The 23,187-nt window shown below is 41.0% G+C and overlaps 3 protein-coding genes across 4 annotated transcripts in view; 1 reads left to right on the forward strand and 2 right to left on the reverse strand.

The window, feature by feature from the left end:
- ksr2 (kinase suppressor of ras 2) overlaps window positions 1–10,570 on the reverse strand; it is a gene marked incomplete at both ends in the record, with an annotated part of 68,754 nt that extends 58,184 nt beyond the window's left edge. For both annotated transcript variants that reach the window (XM_080532411.1, XM_080532410.1), the window contains 3 exons: window positions 3,085–3,235; window positions 4,479–4,619; window positions 10,385–10,570. In XM_080532411.1, coding sequence (XP_080388537.1) covers window positions 3,085–3,235; window positions 4,479–4,619; window positions 10,385–10,570 — 478 coding nt within the window. The remainder of the gene's footprint in view (window positions 1–3,084; window positions 3,236–4,478; window positions 4,620–10,384) is intronic.
- A 2,390-nt stretch (window positions 10,571–12,960) lies between these two features.
- rfc5 (replication factor C (activator 1) 5) lies at window positions 12,961–18,308 on the forward strand. The gene is made up of 11 exons (XM_080531150.1): window positions 12,961–13,068; window positions 13,368–13,432; window positions 13,607–13,743; window positions 13,966–14,045; window positions 14,221–14,294; window positions 14,827–14,986; window positions 15,210–15,291; window positions 15,482–15,611; window positions 16,228–16,305; window positions 17,084–17,138; window positions 17,518–18,308. Exons 1-11 carry the CDS (start codon window positions 13,028–13,030, stop codon window positions 17,615–17,617), a joined length of 1,002 nt encoding a protein of 333 aa, XP_080387276.1. The 5' UTR covers window positions 12,961–13,027; the 3' UTR covers window positions 17,618–18,308.
- A 234-nt stretch (window positions 18,309–18,542) lies between these two features.
- On the reverse strand, window positions 18,543–22,410 carry wsb2 (WD repeat and SOCS box containing 2). Its single transcript, XM_080531266.1, has 9 exons — window positions 22,269–22,410; window positions 21,631–21,796; window positions 21,258–21,457; window positions 20,919–21,050; window positions 20,561–20,661; window positions 20,207–20,403; window positions 19,720–19,809; window positions 19,499–19,615; window positions 18,543–19,198 (listed from the first exon to the last, which is right to left on the reverse strand). Exons 1-9 carry the CDS (start codon window positions 22,303–22,305, stop codon window positions 18,988–18,990), a joined length of 1,251 nt encoding a protein of 416 aa, XP_080387392.1. The 5' UTR covers window positions 22,306–22,410; the 3' UTR covers window positions 18,543–18,987.
- Window positions 22,411–23,187: the final 777 nt, after the last annotated feature.

Below are 23,187 nucleotides of genomic sequence, written 5' to 3' on the forward strand. Positions count from 1 at the left end.
ACCTTAGTGGAATGGGCCCCAGGCGGCCTACTCTTCTGCGCGATTACATTTTTCACAACACGCACCCGACCCGTGGTCATTCTGTCGTGACCTGAACAGCAAACAATGGCTGTGTTCAAAATAGCATACTAGCATACTGCATACTAGCATACTCAATGAGTAAATACTGCATACTACCTACATAATAAGTATGCCAATACCAGCCGACCGTTTACACTGCAGTATGCATACTGCCTCCCAGAATGCATTTCGCACCGGCTGGCAGGAGGGATTTTAAATTTTAAACCTCCATTGGCTAAAAGCTGTAATTTGGGCTTTTAATATGTTTTCAGGCAAGAAAGTAACCATATATATTCCCAAAATGTGTCCAGTTTATCAAAATAACCCATTTATATCTGACGTTTTTTCCCCACTTCTGTTTGCTAGCTACGTTGCTTAGATATCTTCACTGCAAAGTTCGACAGAAACATTGTAACATAATAGCTAAACAAGTTGTAAAATGATTTGGGGGGCCAATATCTTTAGCTAGCTAAAGTAACTACCTTACTATATTGTTGTCTTATCAGTTGGTATATGAGCAATAACATATCGTGGGCTGGAGCAAGCACAATAACAACCAACTTGTTAGTCTGAAGCTACAATACTGGGACCATTCGTGACTGGGCTACAGGCAGTCAAATACTAGGCGAACGTGTGTGTAAGACACAAATAAACTTGGATTTCATGCATTTCAAGTGGCATCTTTGTAATCATGACGACGTAGTCATGTCTATGAATGCATTTCACCAAGTAAATTCCCAATATAGTCAAAATACCACCGCTCATCCGTGATCAGACTTAGCTGAGGTGCTGCAGCTGAAGAGTATCAAATAGAGTGCAAAAAAGCAGCATCTGCACACTCAAATCTGTGCAAAAAACTATGTTTATTGCGAGCTTTCGGTCTCCAGGCTCTCGGACCATTGTAAACAACAGCTGTATGACGAGTTTGTATGACGCAGCTTGACGAGACAGAAGAGACGCGCAATGCATTTTGGGGATTCAGTACCCCAGTAGTGTCCAGTCATGGCATACTCAAATATTCAGCAAAATCTAGTATACATACTAGATTTCTCGTATACAAAAATGTTGCATACTGTACAGTGTGAACGCTCTCGCATACTCAAATCTACGTCATATCTAGTGTGAGTAGTATGCTAGTATGCCATTCCGAACACAGCCAGACCCGGTAATATTTAAAGTAGCCTACAATGCACATTTTCAGAACTGTTTACAGCTCTGTCGCTCTCGGGCAGTCTGTCTCTCTCAGGCTGAGCTCTGGTGGTAAAATACATAAAAAGGCAACATAAATAAATGGTAAAAATAAATAATCATTGTGTAGGCTAATTATCATTGAAACAGAACCCAACCCACGACATGCTTGATTTGGAACGCAACCAACCCGCGAGTTTACACTACATAGGCCTACTGCCAAGAATCTGCCTGCGAACTGATTTATTATCGGGTTATCTGAGGGTAACGGCGGGTACCCGACCATAAGCAGGACTCTAAACTGCACTTATCTAAAAACACAGGATAGGTGAAGCAACAACCGTGGATGTCTCCCAGGGGTTTGCTCTCACCCATTTACACGATCAAATTAAATTAACAAACAGTTTTGATTAGCCTTTCGTAATACAACATAATAAACATAATAAAACATAATTAGGCTGTACAACTTAGATGTAACAACTAGATAGACTCTCCTAACACATGTACCCTATGTAGCACTAGTTTACAAACAAATACAGTCTATGAACATCACTACAATGGACCTTGTTGAATACTGGATTTAGTCTATATTCCCTAGACTGAGGGCTCCATCTGCAGGTGACTTGAAGAAGAGCCTATGCCTCTTTGAAAGGAAAGACATCACTAGCATATACTGGTTCATGTATTGATCCTGTATTAACCTTTCTGATTGTTTAAATAATGGGTGTCAACAATCAACAATCAATGTGGGAAACAGGGGAGGCTGGTGGAGGCAGAAATTGGAGGAATGGGCTCATTGTAATGCATGGGATGGATTACTCCATTCCATGTATTACAGCAATCCAATCCTACGACCTCCACCTGCTTCCCCTGGTGTGAAACTAATCAAGGAAATTCTGTAATTTTGTACATTTGGGAAGAGCGCCCCTCAAGCCTCTTAGCCATTATGATAAGTGATACATTGAGTGAACCAGTGACATTTGTTTCTTCCTACAGTACACTCCCAAATATAGTGAAATGAGAAAATGAGATCATCAGCAATAGTTACTGTTCCTTTGTCCCCTCAATAGTGTAAATTCTCAGGTAAAAAAACAACAACAAATGCACCAGCCACATCCTCTTAATCTGAGTTGTGAAATCATAAGTAATAACTATGCCCTCTTGGACCTCAGCCCCTCGAAATACTAAAAAGACCCTGCGCTGTATTCCATGCATAACGCTTGTCATTACAGTAATGGAGAAAAAAAACAAGGGCTACATGGGTGTATTTCAAAGTCTGCTCAATAGAGGGCGACATTCACCAGTTTATGAACGCTCCTTTGCATTTGTCTGCCCAGTGCATGTTGAAGAGTGATGTGTGTCAGAACAATATGATATACATTATGTATGTGTATGATTACTAACATTATAATGACATTGTTGCTACAGTACCATCCCACTGTTCCCTCCCATCTACCCCCTCACCCCCACCCCCCCCTCAGTGCAAATAAGGAGGATAAAGCTGTCCTAGACATTGATCCAAGGTCAGTTTGACATTTAATTTACCCCTATAATGATAAATGTTATGAATGTGGCAAAGGGTAAGGTGATCCTGGATCTGGATCTAAATGCAGGTAACCAGTGTTGGTGTTTGTGGAGGGAGATGGAGATGGAGGGAGATGGTGATGGAGGGAGATGGAGATGGAGGGAGATGGTGATGGAGATGGAGATGGAGATGGAGGGAGATGGAGATGGAGGGAGATGGAGATGGAGGGAGATGGAGGGAGATGGAGATGGAGGGAGATGGAGGGAGATGGAGATGGAGATGGAGGGAGATGGAGATGGAGCGAGACCTACCTGACTTGTGGGCCTTCCTGAGGCAGGACAGAGAGGCGTTGAGCCGGTCACACTCCTCCATGTCGGCCCCAAACTTCTGCACCGCCTCACACACCTGCTGGTCATTCATCCCCAGCAGGCCCTCCAGAGTCACATCGCCTGGTCTCATCTCCTACAAACACACACACACAAACACACACACAGACACACACACACACACACCGTGGACTTAGTTTGGATATAGGGTGTGCATGCTTTTGTTCCAGCCTTGCACTGACAAACATGACTCAGCTTCTCAAGGTCCTGGCGGGCAGCTGATGGCTTTGTAGAAAAAGTCTACAACGCTCATCAGAGTTGGCCTCTCCTGTTTTTTAGAGCATAGACTGAGTTGGAGTATAGCATCTAGTGACAAGCATTGTCCTATCTTAACACATAGATAGACAAATAGACAGAAACAGCCTGTGGCACCAAAAAGGGCAAATGTGCACTTATCGTGGATTTCAGGGAAATGAGAGAAGGCCAGCATGATCTTTAGTGTGTATTGGTGAGTGATGAGAGAGAGCCCTACAGGACATGCTGCACTAGGGCTGCTGCTCTAGTCTACGGACTGTCGGACTGGAGCTTTCAAAGTGAAAGCCTGCTGTGAACCTCAATGGTCCTCAGAGAGCGGCTATAACCCTCTAGTACTATAACCCTCTAGTGTTATAACCCTCTAGTGTTATAACCCTCTAGTGTTATAACCCTCTAGTGCTATAACCCTCTACTACTATAACCCTCTAGTGTTATAACCCTCTAGTGTTATAACCCTCTAGTGTTATAACCCTCTAGTGCTGCTCAAGTCAAGTTTGGATTAGATACATAGTGGAGATATTCAATTAATTAGAAGAAAGACATAAAGAAAGACACAAGTCAAATGTCAAGTTTTACTTCAAGAATACTATAAGTGTGTTAATTTAGTTTAGTTTTGTCACTTTTTGTAAGTTGTTTTGTTGTTTAGTATTATGTCATTTGTCATTTAATGTTTTTATGTAGTATTTTCTATAGAGAGTGCACATACCGTGTTATTTTTTATAAATGAAAGATTTCAATAAAAGATTCTCCTCATAAATCAAACAAATTGTTCGAAGCTTACATGAGGGACACAGAGCTAGAGTAGCAAGTAGCTCAGAACAATATAATTATAACATTATAACATTATACATTATAATTATAACATTATAACATTATACATTATAATTATAACATTATAACATTATACATTATAATTATAACATTATAACATTATACATTATAATTATAACATTCCATTTGGGGACAAGTTCCTTAGTCACCCATAACGCTAACCCACTGAGTGACTTAGTGAGTGATTGAGAGAGAGAGTGAGTGAGTGAGTGAGTGAGTGTTGCCACGGCTACCTGGGTGACCTCCTTCCTCATGTTGATGATGCGGAACCAGTGGCCCAGCCGGGGGAAGTCCTCCAGCTCGGTGCTGCGCTCCTCTAAGGCCACTTTGCACTTGCAGGACAGCTGACGGCTGAAGTACTTCACCAGCTTCCCCTGGGGGACAGAGTGGAAAGTGGTGTGTGAGATCTGGAGCAGACTCACTCAGCCACACGGTTGCAGGCCGAGCCCGCCCCTGCCTATGCCCAAACATTTCCAGACCCGAAAAGTGTACACATAGATACGCAAGCCCACGTGCACTCATTCATCCACTCACTCATGCATGCAGAGACACAGACACATACACATACACACACACACACACACACACACACACACATACACATACACATACACATACATACACACACACATACTCCCCCCCCGCCCCAGCTTTACAGTACGTGGGAATCTTAACCTCTTTTTTTCTCTTTTCAGGCCCCAAAGCAAGTTTAGATACAACAGTTGGCTTTATCATCGAGCGAACGTTATTTATCGCAGAATGTAAAGTGTTATGAGTTAGTAGAAGCAGAAGCAGTCATAGAGCATTATGAAACTCTAAAGCAGTAAGGCATGAGAGCCAATGATAGTGAATATATCACAGAAACTGATAGGCTTTTGAATTGAAAAATAATGATCATGTAAAAATAACAAATACTCAGTGTTGGAAACTACATTTCTCTCCAAATTAAATGTTGTAGTAGGTGGGTTAATTTTAGCAGCTAGCCTTTGTTTACCTCTTTCAGTGTGACATCATATCCTCTCAACTTAGTGCACTAACACTAAATATACACCTAAACTAAGTATACACTGGTCCTGACATTACAGAATGAGGAATAAGAAATGTTTGGGCAACCAGAACAATCCGATAGGATACATTAACACTTAACCATCTACATGGCGTGTTCTGTACTGACAAACAGTGCAGAGTCACTTCCTATCTTCCGCCGTAGACTGAAGACCCATCTCTTCGGGGCTACACCTTAACTGTCCCTCCTGAAACATCTCCATTCCCTCAACATCCCCAGTATAGTTTCTATTCTGTAAAAATGATGTTCTATCATTATGACTGCCAATGGTCCCTGGCCCGAGCATAGATTACTTTTTCTTTCGATGACTGATGGATAAATGATTCACTTACTTAGGACAAATGTATTTGTTGTACGTTGCTTTGGATAAAGGGGGATAAATGCCAAAAATGTAAAAAAATTAAATATAACAAGCGATTTGAAACACCTGTCTTATCAATAAGGGACACAACACCAAAAACACAACCGAACATGAAACTGCCTTCATTTTGACTTTTCTCCTTCCCTCTCTTAAACTTAGTTTTACCTTTTTGTTTAGGCCAACCCTCTTATCTTTTACTTCCCTTCCCCATCTTTTACTTAAGTTGGCCCTTAGTATTTGAAGGACAGTGTACTATAAGAAAAGCGCATCGCAAATAATCAATGTATTATTTTCAGCATTATTGTGGTTGTCCTTGTTTCCCTGTGACCAGAATAGCAGGCTGGATGGTGCAGATTGAAATGTCCCTGTAGTGAACCCAGCCACTACACAACAAGAGTCACAACAACATAACAGCACTTTTACAAACAGGAGGGAGCTTCACAGTAGACAAAGAAAGGAAAACGGTTACCCAGAAAGCACTTTTCCACCAAAACAGATGGGGTTTTTTCGGGCAATTTCTGCTGAGAGCACATGTAGTCAATTCAAGGTTGGAATTCAAGGAATTGTAGATACGCACGTGGATTTCGTGGATTTTCGAAACGCACTTACAAGAAGTGTTTATTTTTATTTTTATTATTATTGGCAAAGCAGCATGTGCCTGGATGGTGGGACATGACAATTGATTTAGAAATCAGAATTGGGCTTGCATGTGCAGGATCGTTTAAATGGCCAGATTCACAATCAATTCAGTACTGAACAGTCATAGGTCTGCCCAGGACACACTGTTGTGCAAATCAAACACCATTTGAAACACACAGTGCAGAAAGCCACAGTTCCACAGTAACACATGAACAGCGCAGCAACTAACAGTTACCAAATGATTCCATCATTGATCCGTTTAACTTTACAACTGTACACGTTTGCAGAACTAAATCTACCCAAGTCCCACAGGTCATCAACGATCAATCTTCATCTTTTAAATATCAGCATGAAAAACTGTAATTTCATGTAAACAAATGTTTTTTATGATAAGTCTATTGTCACATTTCTATGAGTTATGCTATAAAACTAATTTCCATTTTTTGGGATGTTGGGAACTAGCACTAAGCTAATGATATGAGATGTACAAAGGCTGGTAATCGTCTCAGGTGATTGCAGAGGAACTAGGTAACAAGGATAGTTTTCTTTTTTTAAAGACTCATTTTTGTCTGAAAACTGAGTAGGGCCCATAGTCTGCCTAAACAACATTTCTCTTCTTTACTTTTGGGTTTACAATTGGTGACTTACTGATTTCTACTCCTAACAGACCCCACTTTGCACAATATAAACAAAGAGTTAAACTTCATAAATAACAAATAAACTTAAACTTGAACTACAGTATCACAACGACTAGGGGGCTATCTGCTAGTGCTACTACAAAAAACAACCTAGGCCCAGACTTATACCACTAGATTTACTGTAGTTTGCTCCTGTTTTTTCAGTAGATAATACCACTAAAATTAAACATTGAACTGTCATCAGTTACATTTTGTGTTAATGTCATATTCCTTGTCATAACTGTTTCAGTCAATATTCTATGTTCAATTCCATTCGTAAAAAGAAAACAATAGAAAACAGGTGCTTTTGGGTACTTTTGCATGGTGAAATAAAACTGTCAAAAACATTATATTCATAAATGTCGGTAGATCTCTGAGAACTTTGGCAGTCACACATAGCCACTTCCTCCTGTGTTTACATTCTCAGGAGAAGACTTGCAGACAGACAAAACCAAAGGATTACCGAGGCAAGCACACAAAGGAATTATTAGCATTAACATTTTAATTTATGTTTTGCTCTATGTCTGTGTAGTTAGTAGTACTGCAATTACTTTGGTAACACCTTTGCAACCTATGAATATGGTGTTTACGTGGCTGTGTAATTACCAAGTGATGGAGATGATCAGTTATTGTTATCAGGCAAAAGAGTAACTTAATGATAATGTGTACGATGCAAATGTTAAACTTACACAAATGTAGATATTCTAGTGGGTTCTCCGTTGCTATGACGCTCTCTATAGCTATGATGCTGAGTTAATATCAATTCAACTTAATATAACATTCTATGAGAAACAGGCTATTGGGTTACAGTCTAAGTCAGGGTTATCTAACTGAACTAACCATAGCCCATTAGTTCTAACTCAACATTATTAGCTGCCATTTAGCTTGAAGCAGTTGGGGTGTAACTGTCCATGGTCCTGAACAGTTCATATACAGTGTTTTGGAAAGGGTTAGTCTTTGCAGAGTGTCAACTAGGCACAGGGTATCAACCACATATCATACACTTGAGCTGCACTTGATTTACTTTGCCTGGTAGAATGGAACCAAAGGAGTTATCCCAAAAGTGCAAACTCGAAGCTACATCAAGCACACCTGAAATACTTTTCAACCAGCCAATGCAATCAGAAACGGAGGCTAACGTCGGATGGGGTGGAGGTTCTCTCTGGTGCCTCTGCACACTGGTCAATGTGGTGTTTATATCTTCAAACCTTTTGGTTAGCATTGGGGTGCAGGAATAGTGTTTTTTTTACCTGCTCTTATGGCCAACACAGTCTCTCTAGTGGGATCAATGTCTCAAAGAGACACTGGGGACATTACCCCTCAACCCAAACCCTGTTGACTGTAATGAATCTCCAAAGTTAAACCCAAACTTAAGACTTCAAAACATACTTTAGAAACCTCTGTGGGGAAAGCCAGCCTCTGAAAATGTTTGAATCCCGTCGATGATTGCTTTGAGTGATCCAAAAAAACATAGAAGATGCCAAACTGAGATGGCCCTCATAGCTTAAAGGTAGAGTCACATATACAGTAGCCACAAAAGACTTCTGGCAGAGATAGCTAGCGTGAAGCAAGACATTTCACTCACCAGCCTTTTTGTCTAAGACTATCATATTGCACCTATGTGCTTGTGAGCCTATGGAATCGCTAGCAAGTGAAACATCTTGCTTGGAATGTGGTGTTAAATTGCTGAGTTAACCTTTAAACCAAGGCCAGCTCTCAAGTTTCCTATGAAAAATAAGTTGTTGATTATTCACAAGGAACCACACAGGTGAAAAGCTTGAACTATCGTTCAACCAACCAGCATAATGGTTGAGCCTTGGTTGACACACTTGGTTGACACACTTGGTTGACACAGCCTTGGCTTGACACATAATGGTTGAGCCTTGGTTGACAACAACAGCAACAACATTAGAGATAAAGGTTCACGGAATAACAAAATGCATTCCAATCCTGGAGAACATACTCATCTTTATCTTGAACTGGAAGCATAGCATTACAAAGTGCAGCAAATAAACCATCTAAGGTCGCCGATTTTATGAACAGAATGATTTTGTCTGCTCACTGTTAAGTGTTATAAAATCAAGGTTCTTGTCCATCAACATGGAGTTTATGAGTCTCTACGCTCTACTAACATCGAACCACTTACGGGGTCAGGTTGAAGTCTGGCTAGAGAGAGACTATTGAGGCTATAACCTCCCGTGAGTAAACAAGATGTGTCAATGGGGACGTGCACCTGACCCTTCCTGGATGTACAACCTTTCACAAAGGACACAGACCAACTTTTTGAAAGTCTTTTGGGGTGATAATTGGTGTATCGTAGGCCTACATTTAACTATTTCAGACAGGATATACAGTATTTCCACTAAAGATCCTCACACTTAAAGTTAAACCGCGGCTACTGCTCATGAAACACTCAAGACTACACTTCTTCACAGCTACTTTACAAATACATACCAAGGTAAGTGAAATGAGCAAATCATATCAAGTCCATGTGAGGTGCATAGACATGTATCTTACATCAGTGGACAGTTGTAACATAATAAGGCTATACCTTAACAGGTTCTTGATGAAACTGTATATTCCATAAGCAGTTAGCCTACCTACTAAAACGTCATTATACATGACTAAATCTAATGATTCCTAAAACTTCTCACACACAAACCACATCACATAGAGCCTCCATCAGTTGATATACTGTATAGTTGAAATGAATACGTCCTGAGGGAAAATACCCCTCTGTAGCCTAACCCACCAGAGAGTTGCAGGGTTAAAACCACAGTAAGTAAAATGTCAATGTGGAAAATACAGCTTTCTGTTTCGATAATTGACGTGGCCAACAAATCTGAGATGAAAATATGTGTTGTTGATGCCACAAACAATATCAGGGATATCATGGCCATTACATAACGGTAATTTACGGAATACCCTGTGGGCCAATTAAAACGGATCACAATATTTTTTGAAGCAATTTCACTAATATGCACTTGTCTTGCATAACAGTCGTTGATGATAGCCTAGATTGCGCAGGCATTATTAGTGATGAATCGTAAACAAAAGGCTGTTTTAGGCCTCAACGTTTTTCTGGGAATTGTGATGGAGAAGAGTGTGGCCGTACCACCTTATTTCCCCCACCACCTGCAGAATGCGCAAGCCCACCACAGCTCACTGCAGCTCTCTCTGGCTTCTTGATTTATTACACTGCACAAACCACATTATTGCTGTGGAACAAATACATTGCACATAATTGCTATGACACAGTCAACTGTTATACGCATAATATACAGACAGTACTCTGGAAATATGACAGACAGTCTACAATGCCGCACAGATTTATTTATTTTTTTTATCAAAATGCAAAATCTTAATTTGTCGTTCTACTTAAATGGGCATGCTTACCTCCAGCGTTCGTATCTCTTTCTGTGTCAAATCGTTGGATGTGGCACATTTGGTCCGTAAACCCTCCAAACTGGAAATGCTTATGTCTATCATATTTTGCACCAACTCGCACTGCTGCAAGGCTTTCTGCAAACTAACAAGCTGCTCTTCGCTTTTGGTCATATTCATATTCTCCTCCTCGTCCATAGTTTTGAGAGCAGTGGTCGTTTCTAATTTCTACTCGAAAAAGATCTACTCACTCAGAGAATAAACGGGGGGGGGAAACGCATGAAATAAAACAAACTGCAAAACGCCAACAAACGTTTGGGTGATGTAATATAGTATACATTGGGTTTCAAGACGAGATTCGAGCTATGTAAAAGGCGACTCCATTGCAATAGTCCTTCTTGTATTTCCTGGTGTTTCATCAAGGTGTCTCTTATTGAGGGTGCTGATGCTGAGGGCTATATCATATCAAACACAATATTATGCAGATATACTGAACATACAGAAATAAAAAAAATCAGAACACAACGTTTGCTTCAGCTGAATCCAATGAGCGACGTGTGTTCATTTTGAACAGATTGAACAGCTATTTTAACGCATCATCGTAACCAAACGGATCAATAACAACCAGCGTCGTATAATCATTTTAAAGGTGATGTTGTGTGAATTGGGTGCAGGCAGGTACTCCCCGTCTCCAGTGCTGGCAGCTGCATCCCGGTTCGCTCCCACCGCACCGACATGTTGCCTGTCAATCAAATCCACAGCGAGAGCAAAAGCATCGCAAGAGGAGGAGAGGCACCGCCGCCGAGATGCGGGATGAGTTCTCGCGAGATAGGCATCAGCGCAGTGAGCCAGATCTGAGTGAGCTCACTGTTTGAACTTCATGATTGAGAACCACCAGGTTTTTAATCATTTTTACTGTGTGGTTGTCGGGATGGTTCCTATAAGTGATTTTTAATCCACGAATTACAAATGAAGAGTTGTGGAGAATAACAAACCAGGACAGCATAGCTACCACCATCAAAAGGAGAAAGTGGAGCTGGATAGGGCACACCCTTAGGAAGGACTCCAACAACATCACTAGACAGGCCTTGGACTACAACCTGCAGGGGAAGAGGAAAGCTGGAAGGCCGAAAAACACCTGGAGACGTTCCACACTCCAAGACCTGAAGAACATCGGGGTGAGCTGGCAAGAAACAAAGGCCCAGGCCCAAAAGAGAGTGAGATGGAGAGCTCTGGTGGACGCCCTATGCCCCTCAACGGGGTGAAGAGGACTAACTAACTAACTGTGTGTGGTTGTCGGGATGGTTCCTATAAATAATTTGAACCCAACTGAAGTACGATAGTAATGATAATTCAACAAATATAGATACTTGTTTGTATGTTAATTAAGCCTACTATGCGATAGAGCATGGTGATAGACAAACGAATGATAGTCCTTTATTTATGGCCATACAATTGAAATGCTGTATACCCATGCAAAGTGGAGATAAATAAGTGGTGACACTTGACAAAACCAGGTCTCCAGCACCAGCAGTCTAACCTAAGCACAGGCGCGCACACACACACACACACACACACACACACACACACACACACACACATGCGGATGTCGATAAGTAAATTGAACTGGGGGGTATGCTCCTCAGTGTGTGTGTGTGTGTGTGTGTGTGTGTGTGTGTGTGTGCGTGCGTGTGCGTGCGTGTGTGTGCGTGTGTGTGTGTGTGTGTGTGTGTGTGTGTGTGAGAGTGTGTGTGGGGAAACTGAGCAATGCATGGACGTGTCATCTTCGATGAAGCAGGTGGTCGGCAGCCACAGATTTTTCTGACATTTTCTTTGTGTTACCTGCAGAGACATCAGCGAGCATTGTGTCTCACTGAACTGAAAAGGACATCCTCAACAGATTATTAAAAATATAACTTGCTTTTCTACTGTTCCTCGTAGCCTATTGCACTCCAGAAAAGCTCTGTGTGCCAGGACTGCAATGCCTGCTTTTTAAAACTATATAATAGTAAGTGTGTGTGTGTGTGTGTGTGTGTGTGTGTGTGTGTGTGTGTGTGTGTGTGTGTGTGTGTGTGTGTGTGTGTGCGTGCGTGCGTGCGTGTGTGTGCACTATGTCGGTGTGCGGAGAGACATGGTTTATTGAATCTATTCTAATTCATATGCTACAATTGCATGTGGTCCTGTAACCTATTTCCCCACAGAGAGAAACACAGAAGTGACATGATGCGAAACTTCAATAGGGTGCAATAAAATAAATACATCACAAATTCACAAATATTGTGCTCCTCATACATATTGGAAATGTTATTGTGCATTCTAACTCTCATGTTCTCGTTAGAGGTGCAATGCAGTTGATTGCATATAGTAACAGTTTTGTAACAAACACACAAACAGTTTTTCTTTCTACAATTATTCAATTCTGATGACGGTTTTTGGCGCGCAATATTCATCCCCCGCCCATAATAAAAAGAACAGCAGTGATTGGATGCGAGGTTGCCGTCAGGCAGTCTATACTGTCGCAAAACGCACATTTTGTCGAAGAAGCCCAGCGCGCCAAGTAAACCAATACGCTTTCATCACATAAGGAAGCGAAGTGAAGCTAAGCTAACTCAAAAAGCTGCTTGCACTAATCACGAATAGATATTTGCAATTCACATGGAGTCGACTAACAAGACGCCGCAAAGAAATTTGCCATGGTAAGTTGTAAGTCAAACTGTCCAAGTTAGCTGTCTGGCTCAGCCACAGCAAGCAAGGTAACTTTTAGCAGCTTTGCTCCATGTCTTCCCCTGGCTCAGCCAAACTGGTACATGTTGTGATGGAGGCTAGCTTAATGTGGTCGTGAGTGAGTTAGGATGCAGTAGAATGAGTGTCACATTGACTGCCATAACTGCATTGCTACTTATCAGGTTTTGACTGCCAGTTTCCAGGATGTGATATGTGGATGTGATCTCAATGCTTTTCCTGACATGTATCTTATGTGTATTCCCCATTTCAGGGTTGAGAAGTACAGACCACAGACACTAGATGACTTGATCTCTCATAAGGACATTTTAACCACCAGTAAGTATGATTTGACAATGTAGAAAAACAACATGTTGATTTCAGTTGCTTCCGTTTACCACAAACACTGTATGCAGCATTGCCTAACATTTACAGTAATTCCTCTGTTCTGAATAACAGCCCCACTCAAACATGAGTTTAACATGAGTTAACGTTCAATTGTCCTTATTTCAGTACAGAAATTCATAAGCGAGGACAAGCTTCCACATCTGCTGTTCTACGGACCCCCGGGGACGGGGAAAACCTCCACCATCCTGGCTAGTGCCAGGCAACTCTTCAAGCCCAAGGAGTTTAACTCTATGGTCTTGGAGGTAGGCTGAAACTCAGCACAAACCTTTTATTGTGCCATACAGTTATAGATGTTTTGTATGGAATAATAATCTTTAACACAGAAAGGTTTGTTATGTTATCCAAGAAGCTACACAGCTCTAGCTAAGAAGCTACACAGGGGTTATGTTACAATTTGTATACAACCAATATAATTTCATCTATCTTATTTACATGGATTACAGATATTATTTTTTTTTTTACAGTTGAATGCGTCAGATGACAGAGGTATCGATGTGGTTCGAGGCCCTATCCTGAGTTTTGCCAGCACCAGGACCATATTCAAGTGAGTACACACTGAGACTTCTAAATCCAAGCAGTGGGTGTCTATTGCAACTATCCCTCTATATACTAGTAAGTGTAGTTGTCTCAAAGCATTGATAATCATAAATATCATCCTTCCATTGACAATTCCAATTGATAACATTGGTGTTTGTTGTTTCCTCTGCTTTGTCTTCCAGGAAGGGTTTTAAATTGGTTATATTGGATGAGGCTGATGCCATGACCAATGATGCCCAGAATGCATTGCGGCGAGGTAACCATCTGCTAGGCTGGGCTCACCTGCTGTGCACCAAATGGTCAACTGAGCAGCCAAATATTCTCATTCACTCTGTGACTTAATGTGACTATGCTGCAGACTGCAACATAGGATTCAAATAAAAATTGAGGATATGACACAAGCAAAAATATTTATGCCTTTTAGAAGAGACACCTTGTTATGACAGTTATGACATGTTTTCATCTGTGGTCTGAATGAGATCACAAATGGTATTTGAACAAAAGCATAATGAGATTATTTGGAATTATGACATGCTGCAATTGCTTTTAATACAATGTCAAGCACAATGTCACAGAGGATGTTGCAGGTAGTGAATTCAAAGACTACTGAAAGGCTTTGTCATACAAAATCGGCGACAATGGCCATTCTGAAAATTTGTATTTCTGTATACCTGCTATATAAATACCCAATGAATTGTAAAGAACCATGTCCATTCTATAGATCCACTGACCTTTCACGGAACCGAGCCCCTGATGTAAGCATCTCTTTCTCTCTCTCCCTCTTGCAGTCATTGAGAAGTATACAGAGAACACCAGATTCTGCCTAATCTGTAACTACCTCTCTAAGATCATCCCGGCCCTGCAGTCACGATGCACTAGGTTCCGCTTCGGGCCCCTGTCCCAGGAACAGATGATCCCCAGGCTGGAGTATGTCATCCAGCAGGAGAGGTGAGGAGGGCCCTGTCCCTGGAGGAAGGGGGTGCCGGAGGTTAAGGGCAAGGGTAAACCACTCTTGGCCCTGAGGGCCACAGTGTCTGCTGGGTTTCGTCACCTTTTCATGATGGTGGTGTCATAATAGTATATATACGTGGAAAGCTGCATAGGAACCTGAATCTGTATAAACGTAATGTTTATAATACCTGAGATTTGTTCCTCTTCTCTGTCTTTGCAGCATCGATGTAACTCCAGATGGAATGAAGGCTATTGTGACTCTGTCCTCAGGAGACATGAGGAGGTCACTGAACATACTGCAGGTATGGCATAATGCATCCTCTCAGATCTACACAAGAGTCTGCTAGTTGTGAGTATAGGCAGTATTGTGTTTCTGGACAGGGCCGTAATCTTTTACCTCATTAAACATACACAGTGATGGGGGAAAAAGAACAAACTTCCTTGGCGTTTATCCGTTAGACTAACAGATGTCTTCTTCGTGTGGTTTCTAAGAGCACCAGCATGGCTTACGGGAAGGTGTCGGAGGACACCGTCTATACCTGCACTGGTCACCCTCTTCGCTCAGACATAGCCAACATCCTGGACTGGTCCCTCAACAAGGACTTCACCACAGCCTACAAGCGTATCCTTATTATGCTTAGGATGATTCTTTTTGTCCCCATATATTTGTTTATGATACAAAATCAGAATCATTTATTACATTAATTAAGCACTGTTCACAAGACACAAATAGTCTCAAGGTGCGTAAAACGGATAGGTTATTAAAGCTGGGTTAAAATGTTATTAAATATAAACATGTGTATTGGTTTTTCATAGCATCAGAATTGAGTACTGTGCGATGTCTATAGAGGCCTTCTTATATAGAGGGTTTAGGGTGATTTTATCGAAACGGCAATTCATTGAACGGTCAAAGATGGTATTTATTGACCCACCTGGAATGTTAGCACTTCTCATGATGAGTGTGAGGACCTTTTGTATCTTTATCTCTATTTCTTTCTAGTTGGTTGTTCTGGATGCCCTCTATACTGTAATAGTATGTACTGAGACAACCAGGGGAGACCAGTGGAGGTAGAAATCGGTTGACAGGCTCATTGTAATGCATGGTGTGAGGAATGGTAACAAACGCATGTTTGATTCCATTCCATGTATTGCAATGAGCCTGGACTCCTGAATTTCTGCCTCCCCTGGTTCTCCCCCAGCCTTCACTGGAGAGAACTTCCTTAGCTTCTGTTCGGCAGAGATTCTTGAGTTGAAGACCCTGAAAGGCTTGGCGCTGCATGACATCCTGACTGAGATCCACTTAGTCGTACACAGAGGTAACGGCTCCCTAAAGCTCAGAATGTGCATAGTTCCTTAGAGGAGGGATCAATCTCTAAATGATGCATTTCTGGTCAATGTAGCATGGGACGTCTCCAAATCGCAGTGTAATGAGAATGTGTTTAATGTGTGGCCTTTCAATATGTAAAGTAGGCTATACATCATTGCATAATAGAATCTGTTTTTGCCTGACAGCGTAACCTCCTGTTTCTCCATGCAAATTGATATGTATTTATCTACAAGGGCCTTTTTTGGGGGGGGTGGTATAATATTTGGTTAATCTAAGCAGACTGCAGCACAGTATCAGAAGACCTAGGCCTGAATTTGACACCATCTGCATAGTGACTCTAGATGTTTTCTTGCTCTGGTTTCCCGGGAGACCCCTTGTGGTTGCCATGGCTACCGGTGTTCTCATTGTAGGAGGAATCGTTTGCCAACGGTGGGGAGAGTGTGGCACGCTTCACTACTGCTAAGTTTCAGATGGAAATGATATGGCCAGATTGGTTTGGCGTGTCTCATTTTATGATCATGTGATTAAATGGCTTGTTTTTATGTCCACTTAGCTTTTGGATCTTAGATATCGCTCCACTAAGCTTCAGCTGGTTTGGCAAATTCATTAGACCTCTCTCCAGAGTGGGCTGTTATGGCCATAGAATTTATTCTGTTTCTGTGTTCATGGTATTGTGAGTGGGACCTGTTTGATATGATGCCTGTTTTTGTGCTACTGCACATGTCTATTCTGTAAACTTGGCATGTAATGTGTTGGGTTTCTTACAGTGGACTTTCCTCCAGCCATCCGGATGGGCCTACTCGTCAAGCTGGCAGACATTGAGTAAGTGAGATCGGATAATAATGATTTTGGCATTCATGCGTAATTACAGAAATTAAATGTATAGTATTGCACTTTTTTAAAATGACCATGCTACAGTGACTGTTAACAAGTTCAACGCAGAAACAATGAGATGTAATAGAAACAACAATAACAATCTTCAGAGTCAACAAGGGAAATAATCTACAACAGCGTCATACTCAGAAAAAAAAAGTCATTAAACATGTATGAATGAGCCAACATATTCAATTGAATGTTTAAAAGCTTTACGGGCATAATGTCGGTGCTTACTGTGAGTCATTGATTATATTGATGTTGTTGTAACCTTTTGACAGACTGTTATTCATCATAACTAATGTATCAATGTGTGTGTCTTGTTAAGGTATAGGCTAGCCTCCGGAACCAATGAGAAGATCCAGCTGAGCTCACTGGTCGCAGCATTCCAGGCAGTGAGAGACCTTGTGGTCAGCGACGCTTCCTAGACTGGCATTTCCCCAAAGTGCTCTTATCACCTCCATCTTGCTCTTTCTGGGTCATTGCTGAAGACTGTGTGTGTGTGTCTGGTCCACAACCACCCCCCTGGCCCTCCCTCTCAAGCCCCTACCATGATAATGTCAGCAGACCTGAAGGACTCGGGTGGCTGAAACTCCTATAAGAAGGAGAAGATTAAGTCACTAATCACTCATTTGCTTACATCGATCGGATTCCTTCATATATGCAAGCAGTAGAGTTGTAGCGTCTAAGGTTGGTTGGCCCAAGTGTGGGTTCTTAGCTAGAAGCATTTGTCTTATTGTTTGTTGGGTCACAACAAGCTTTTAACGACTTCAGATGGTTACAAAAAAGAAAGAAAAATAGTATGTGTACTCGTATAGATGCATTCACAAAAGTGAGAGGCAAACCTCAATGTAAATATCAATATAATCAACATAAAACCTTTTTCTTTTCTTTTTTTCATGTGTACATTTGATTCGGAATGTCTGTTTGATAAAATTATGTTTCTTATGTAGTCCATGTGTGTTTTGTTGGCGGTGTAATGTGGCATAATGTTTAAATGACAATGAAGCAGACCCATTCATTAACAGAAACATAGGCTGTGTTCCAAAATGCATTCTTGCTCTCTGTAGAATGTTTACCAAGTACAGTATACATTCTAAATAGAGTGCAAGAATGCATTTTAGAACAATCTTGTGACCGTAACTCACTTGACATTTGGGTAAATCTGCATGATTCAACTTAAATGTGCGTATCTACTTAGGATTCTACCCTTATAGTACAGAAGACAAAGACACAGAAATGTTTACATTTTCTGTCATTTGTTATTCTTTATTGTTACAGCAAATTTACACAATAAATAATGTTTACAATATATAAAAATATCCCTGTATTGAAAAGTAAAAGTATGTTTCTTACAGCCCAGTGTCATCTTTCAGCTAGCTCTACTTGTATGATAGAATTTCAGATCCAAACAGTGGGTCTCAATCAGCATACCGAAAGTATTTGTTACCTTGTTTTAACAGACGTATTGAACTACCCTTACCTCATACAGCAAAACATACTAAATAAATAATACCTAATGTATTGTGCAATATCAACCAAAAATATAATTCTTCTGATTATACTAATATACTTTAATTATAAAAAGTGCAATGTTAAAGCTATTATCATGAATCTATGAGGCAACTACGAGTGTAGTTACATACGAGTAGTACAATGAACTGGTTGGTCACAATGTCCCTGACGGACCCGTTTTCATTTCCTTACATAGGTGGGAAAGCCCAAACTCACAATTACTCTTCGCAAAAGCATCACTCATAGTCAGATACAACTTCAGTGTGTCTCCTCAGGTTAAAATTCACCATTCCTCATCTGAGGAGCAGCAGCCTGAGGCGTCTGTGCGGTCAGGAATGTGTTTGTAGGTGAGGTACTCCAGGATTCTGTGCGGGAGGGGCAGTGCCTCTACCTGGTGTGTGGAAACGGAGTGGCGTAGGGTGGAACGACACAGGTGACACAGGCTGGGGACCACCCTGGGGGCTCTCCAGAACCTCAGGTTGCCATCCCTGGTCCTGCAACAACAACAACAAAACACACACACACACACAGGGTCTTAGTGAGTGTTGTGTACCGCCAGTATTGTACATCTATAGCATGATGTTGACATTTAGAAGTGTGACCAAAATGTCATTAATTGCTCACGACATCAACAAGGCTGGGGATACATTTCAGGTCAACATGACTGATATATTAATCCCCTGTTACTCAATTGCTTATGTTCCGGTCTACACATCAAAATGGAGAGCATGATCATTTATAAATTGCTTTTTTAGTAAATGCAGTGAGGGTGAAATTATAGTTGATCTACCTACCCTGTGGCAACTACTCCCCCTTGTGGATGGAAGTTACAGCACAGGCCATTAGAGGAACGGTCCTCCTTGGTCTGCATCAGCATCCCCCTCTCGCCTGGTTCCCAGATCCGGAGGGCTCTGCAAACACAAGACACAACATTTTTCACTATTCTGAATACTGACATTGCCCTTTCAGTTGTTGAGGCGATTTAAAAACTCAGAATCTGTTACCACAATCTTACCTATCTTCAGTTACAATTGCCAGGTGCAAACCATCAGGTGAGAATCGCAATGCTGAGATTTGATTTTGTCCGTAGATCTCACAATGATCCCTATGGTAAAAATCAACAGAGGGTCAATTCCTTCAACAAGCTTTCTTCAGGTGGAGGCAATACTGAATTATGAAAGTGTGCAGAGAAAACAATCTGTAAATTGCACCATTAGCTCTCAGTTGCTTCATCTCTCAAAAAGGTGTTATCATAGAGATACAATATATATAATATGTATCTATGGTTGTTACACTGTATTATACAACGGGCTGATGAGAACAAGCATTGTGATTGGCCGAGAGGCTTTCGAAGCTGTGACTTAATAACCATAATGTCATGGTTAGATCTTCTATTATGATCATTTCTACGCCGCAGTAGATATGTTCCAGGTTTCCTAGACAATGTTTGTTGTTTTGAGAAACTGTATTTCTCCGTATTAGGATATACTGTAGACACCTACACTAGAGAGGCCAGTTTCTCGGCGGTGTAGGGGTCCCATAGGTCGATCCACCAGCTGGCGCCACTGAAGGCTGCTGTCGCAAGCAGCGCCCCGTCTGGGGAGAAGTCACAGGATGCCAACAGGTAGAAGGTCCTGTGGTTGCTCCCTGTAAGGTTCCTGATGAAGGTGTATGACCGAAGGCTCCACAGGCACACCATCTGTTAAAGGAACGACAGACGTTTGACTGAGTGTGCAGCTTGTGGAAAATACTGGGATAGCTCACCATCAACATTACAAGTGTGTCTGTTGCTGTATTCTTTTTTATTTTTAATAGAAGTTGGGGTCCTCTGGAGAATGAGATGAGGTGTAACTTACTCTGTCAAATCTGCCAACCGATGCAATCATGCTGCAGTCAGGTGAAATGCAACAGCAACTGACCCAGTCTTTATGGCCTGAGAGCACGTGCTCCTTTTTACCTATGAAGGCAGAGAAATAAATAGATACATCCATAGGTTCACATACACTCAGCTGAAACAGATGTACCTACACAGTCTTCATACATCATAAACATGGTCCAGGAACATGACCACATGTGGTTAAATATGAACAGCCTTTGAGCTGATTTACAGAATAATGGCAAATCACATTTAAAGTGAGTAACAGTACCAACCCAAGTGTGCTTATTTTTAAGTTTTTCAGTGAGGTATGAAGGTCAACCAAATCAATTGTTTACCTTTCTGGGTTAAGTCCCATATCCTTAAGGTTTTGTCACGAGAGGAAGATACAAGGGTGAGCTTTCCGTTCGGCGTGAAGACCAGGTCCCTTGCAATACCCTCATGTCCTTTGAGGTCAAACATAGGATGACCTGAAAATATTCCAAGACACAGAATGAAGGAAAAATATGTACCATACATATTTAGTAAAAAAACACAATTATTTATTAACATAGACTTGTATGTACTTGTCATTTGGGACCATTTCAATGGTGGGCTGAAGAGAAAAAAAAATCTGCTTTAAGTGGTATTTTGAGTTACCTAAATTCTGGACAATTGAGGCAAGATGTCCTCCTTACCTGTTGCAACATCCCATATCTTGATCACTCCATTGTCCAATCCGGTGGCCAGAAGCAAAGTGGACCCTCTCTCAAAGGATGCTACTTCACCCCCGGGGGGTGCAGGCTTTGATGGGCGTGGTCCGAAAGCGAGCCCCCACACTGTCTGACCGCAGGTAAAAGTCTTGTCTTCTCTGTTATCATCACCCGGTCTGACGGTTCTGTTGGTTGACATAACAAAACAAATGTAAGACATTACATTCTGCTGATGAATCGCCTCCAAATACATATATAATAAATAAATAATAATAATAATAATAAATAAATAATAATAATAAATAAATAATAATTATATAATAAATATAAAATGCCATTTTGAGCACAAAAGACGCACAAAGGATCGAGCGGCCAGGCGACCACCCAAACGATGCCGTGTCCCATAGACCAAGCGAACCAGGCGCCGTCCGGAGAGAAGTCAACGCTCCACGTCTCACAGCCCGCTCGCCCATCGTAGGATGAATGATGTGCAGATTTCAATTCCAATATCAGCCCATCGGAAGCTAAGAAGAAAAGCCATGGTGAGAAAGGCAGGGACGCCGCAGGATCAAACATGAACTGGGATCAATGAATGAATGGTCTTTATTGTCATTGATATAGTACAGGTACCATACAACGACATTTGGGAGGGGTGGCTCCCCTGGTGCTAGGAAAAAATACTAAAAACAAGAAGGGAAAAGAGCTGGTTTACATAAATAAAGGCTATGTACACTATCCACTATACTATACTATACAAATAAAACACTGTGCTGTACTCTATGGCTATGCTATGCTATATCTATTCTAACATTTCCTATCTCTGAACCTTATGTACCCGAGGGTTGTCATATTGCACATAGTGTTATTGCACATTCATTTAAAGTGTCGCAGTTTGCAGGTTTGAAATGTTCCCCCATAAGAGGCAGAAGAATCTCGTGCAATAAAAATAAATATAACATTTTCCTTTTAGCATATAGCCTATGTATGCCTACTTACATGTGCGTTGTTGCACGCTTCCTTTCAAGGAACACATTTCGAGGAAAGGTTGACAGTTTATCACATTCTTGATCGGTTCTTGTGTACAACACTTCCTGATTATCTCGCTGTCCCAGCCGACCGAGAATAGTTTTTAAATCGCTTATTCTGAGCGAAAGAAAGGGGGGTGTCTTCCTTCCTACGTCTTCAAATGTGATTACTCAATGGATATTACTACTTTCCGGTATTCTTGAAAGAGGTGGAGAAGAATGTGGAGAGAAATGTGAGTCAAAGGAGAAACATTTCGATTATTTCCTGGACAGTTGATTCCCTTCCTCCCATTGGCTACCTCGTCACACGTGCCCTTGTTTTCTATTACGTAAGAGTAACCGAAAAACAAAACGTAAAAAAAAACCGCAGTAAACTAAAAACAAAGACACATCTACAATGACCTATAATAAGCATTTAAATAGGCGCAGTTACAATTATCGTTTACACATTGAATTATCTAGTCAGATCCACCATCATCATCATGCTAATTCTTTCTCATAAGAGCCTAGTCATATCATGACTCATCATTTTAGTATACAGTACAGGCCAAAAGTTTGGACACACCTTCTCATGTGTTTCCTTTATTTTCATGACTATTTACATTGTAGATTCTCACTGAAGGCATCAAAACTATGAATGAACACTTGTGGAATGATGTACTTAACAAAAAAGTGTGAAATAACTCTAAATATGTCTTATATTTTAGATTCCTCAAAGTAGCCACCCTTTGCTTTTTTGTTGTTAATAAAATAAAAAAATGTTGTTGTTAATAAAATATATAATAATAATATTAAATATATATATATAATAACATATTATTATTAACACATATTATATTAAATATTATTATTATATATTTTATTAACAACAAAAAAGCAAAGGGTGGCTA

Source organism: Nansenia antarctica (assembly GCF_963989245.1).
Source record: "Nansenia antarctica genome assembly, chromosome: 5".
Taxonomy (NCBI): Eukaryota; Metazoa; Chordata; class Actinopteri; order Argentiniformes; family Microstomatidae; genus Nansenia; species Nansenia antarctica.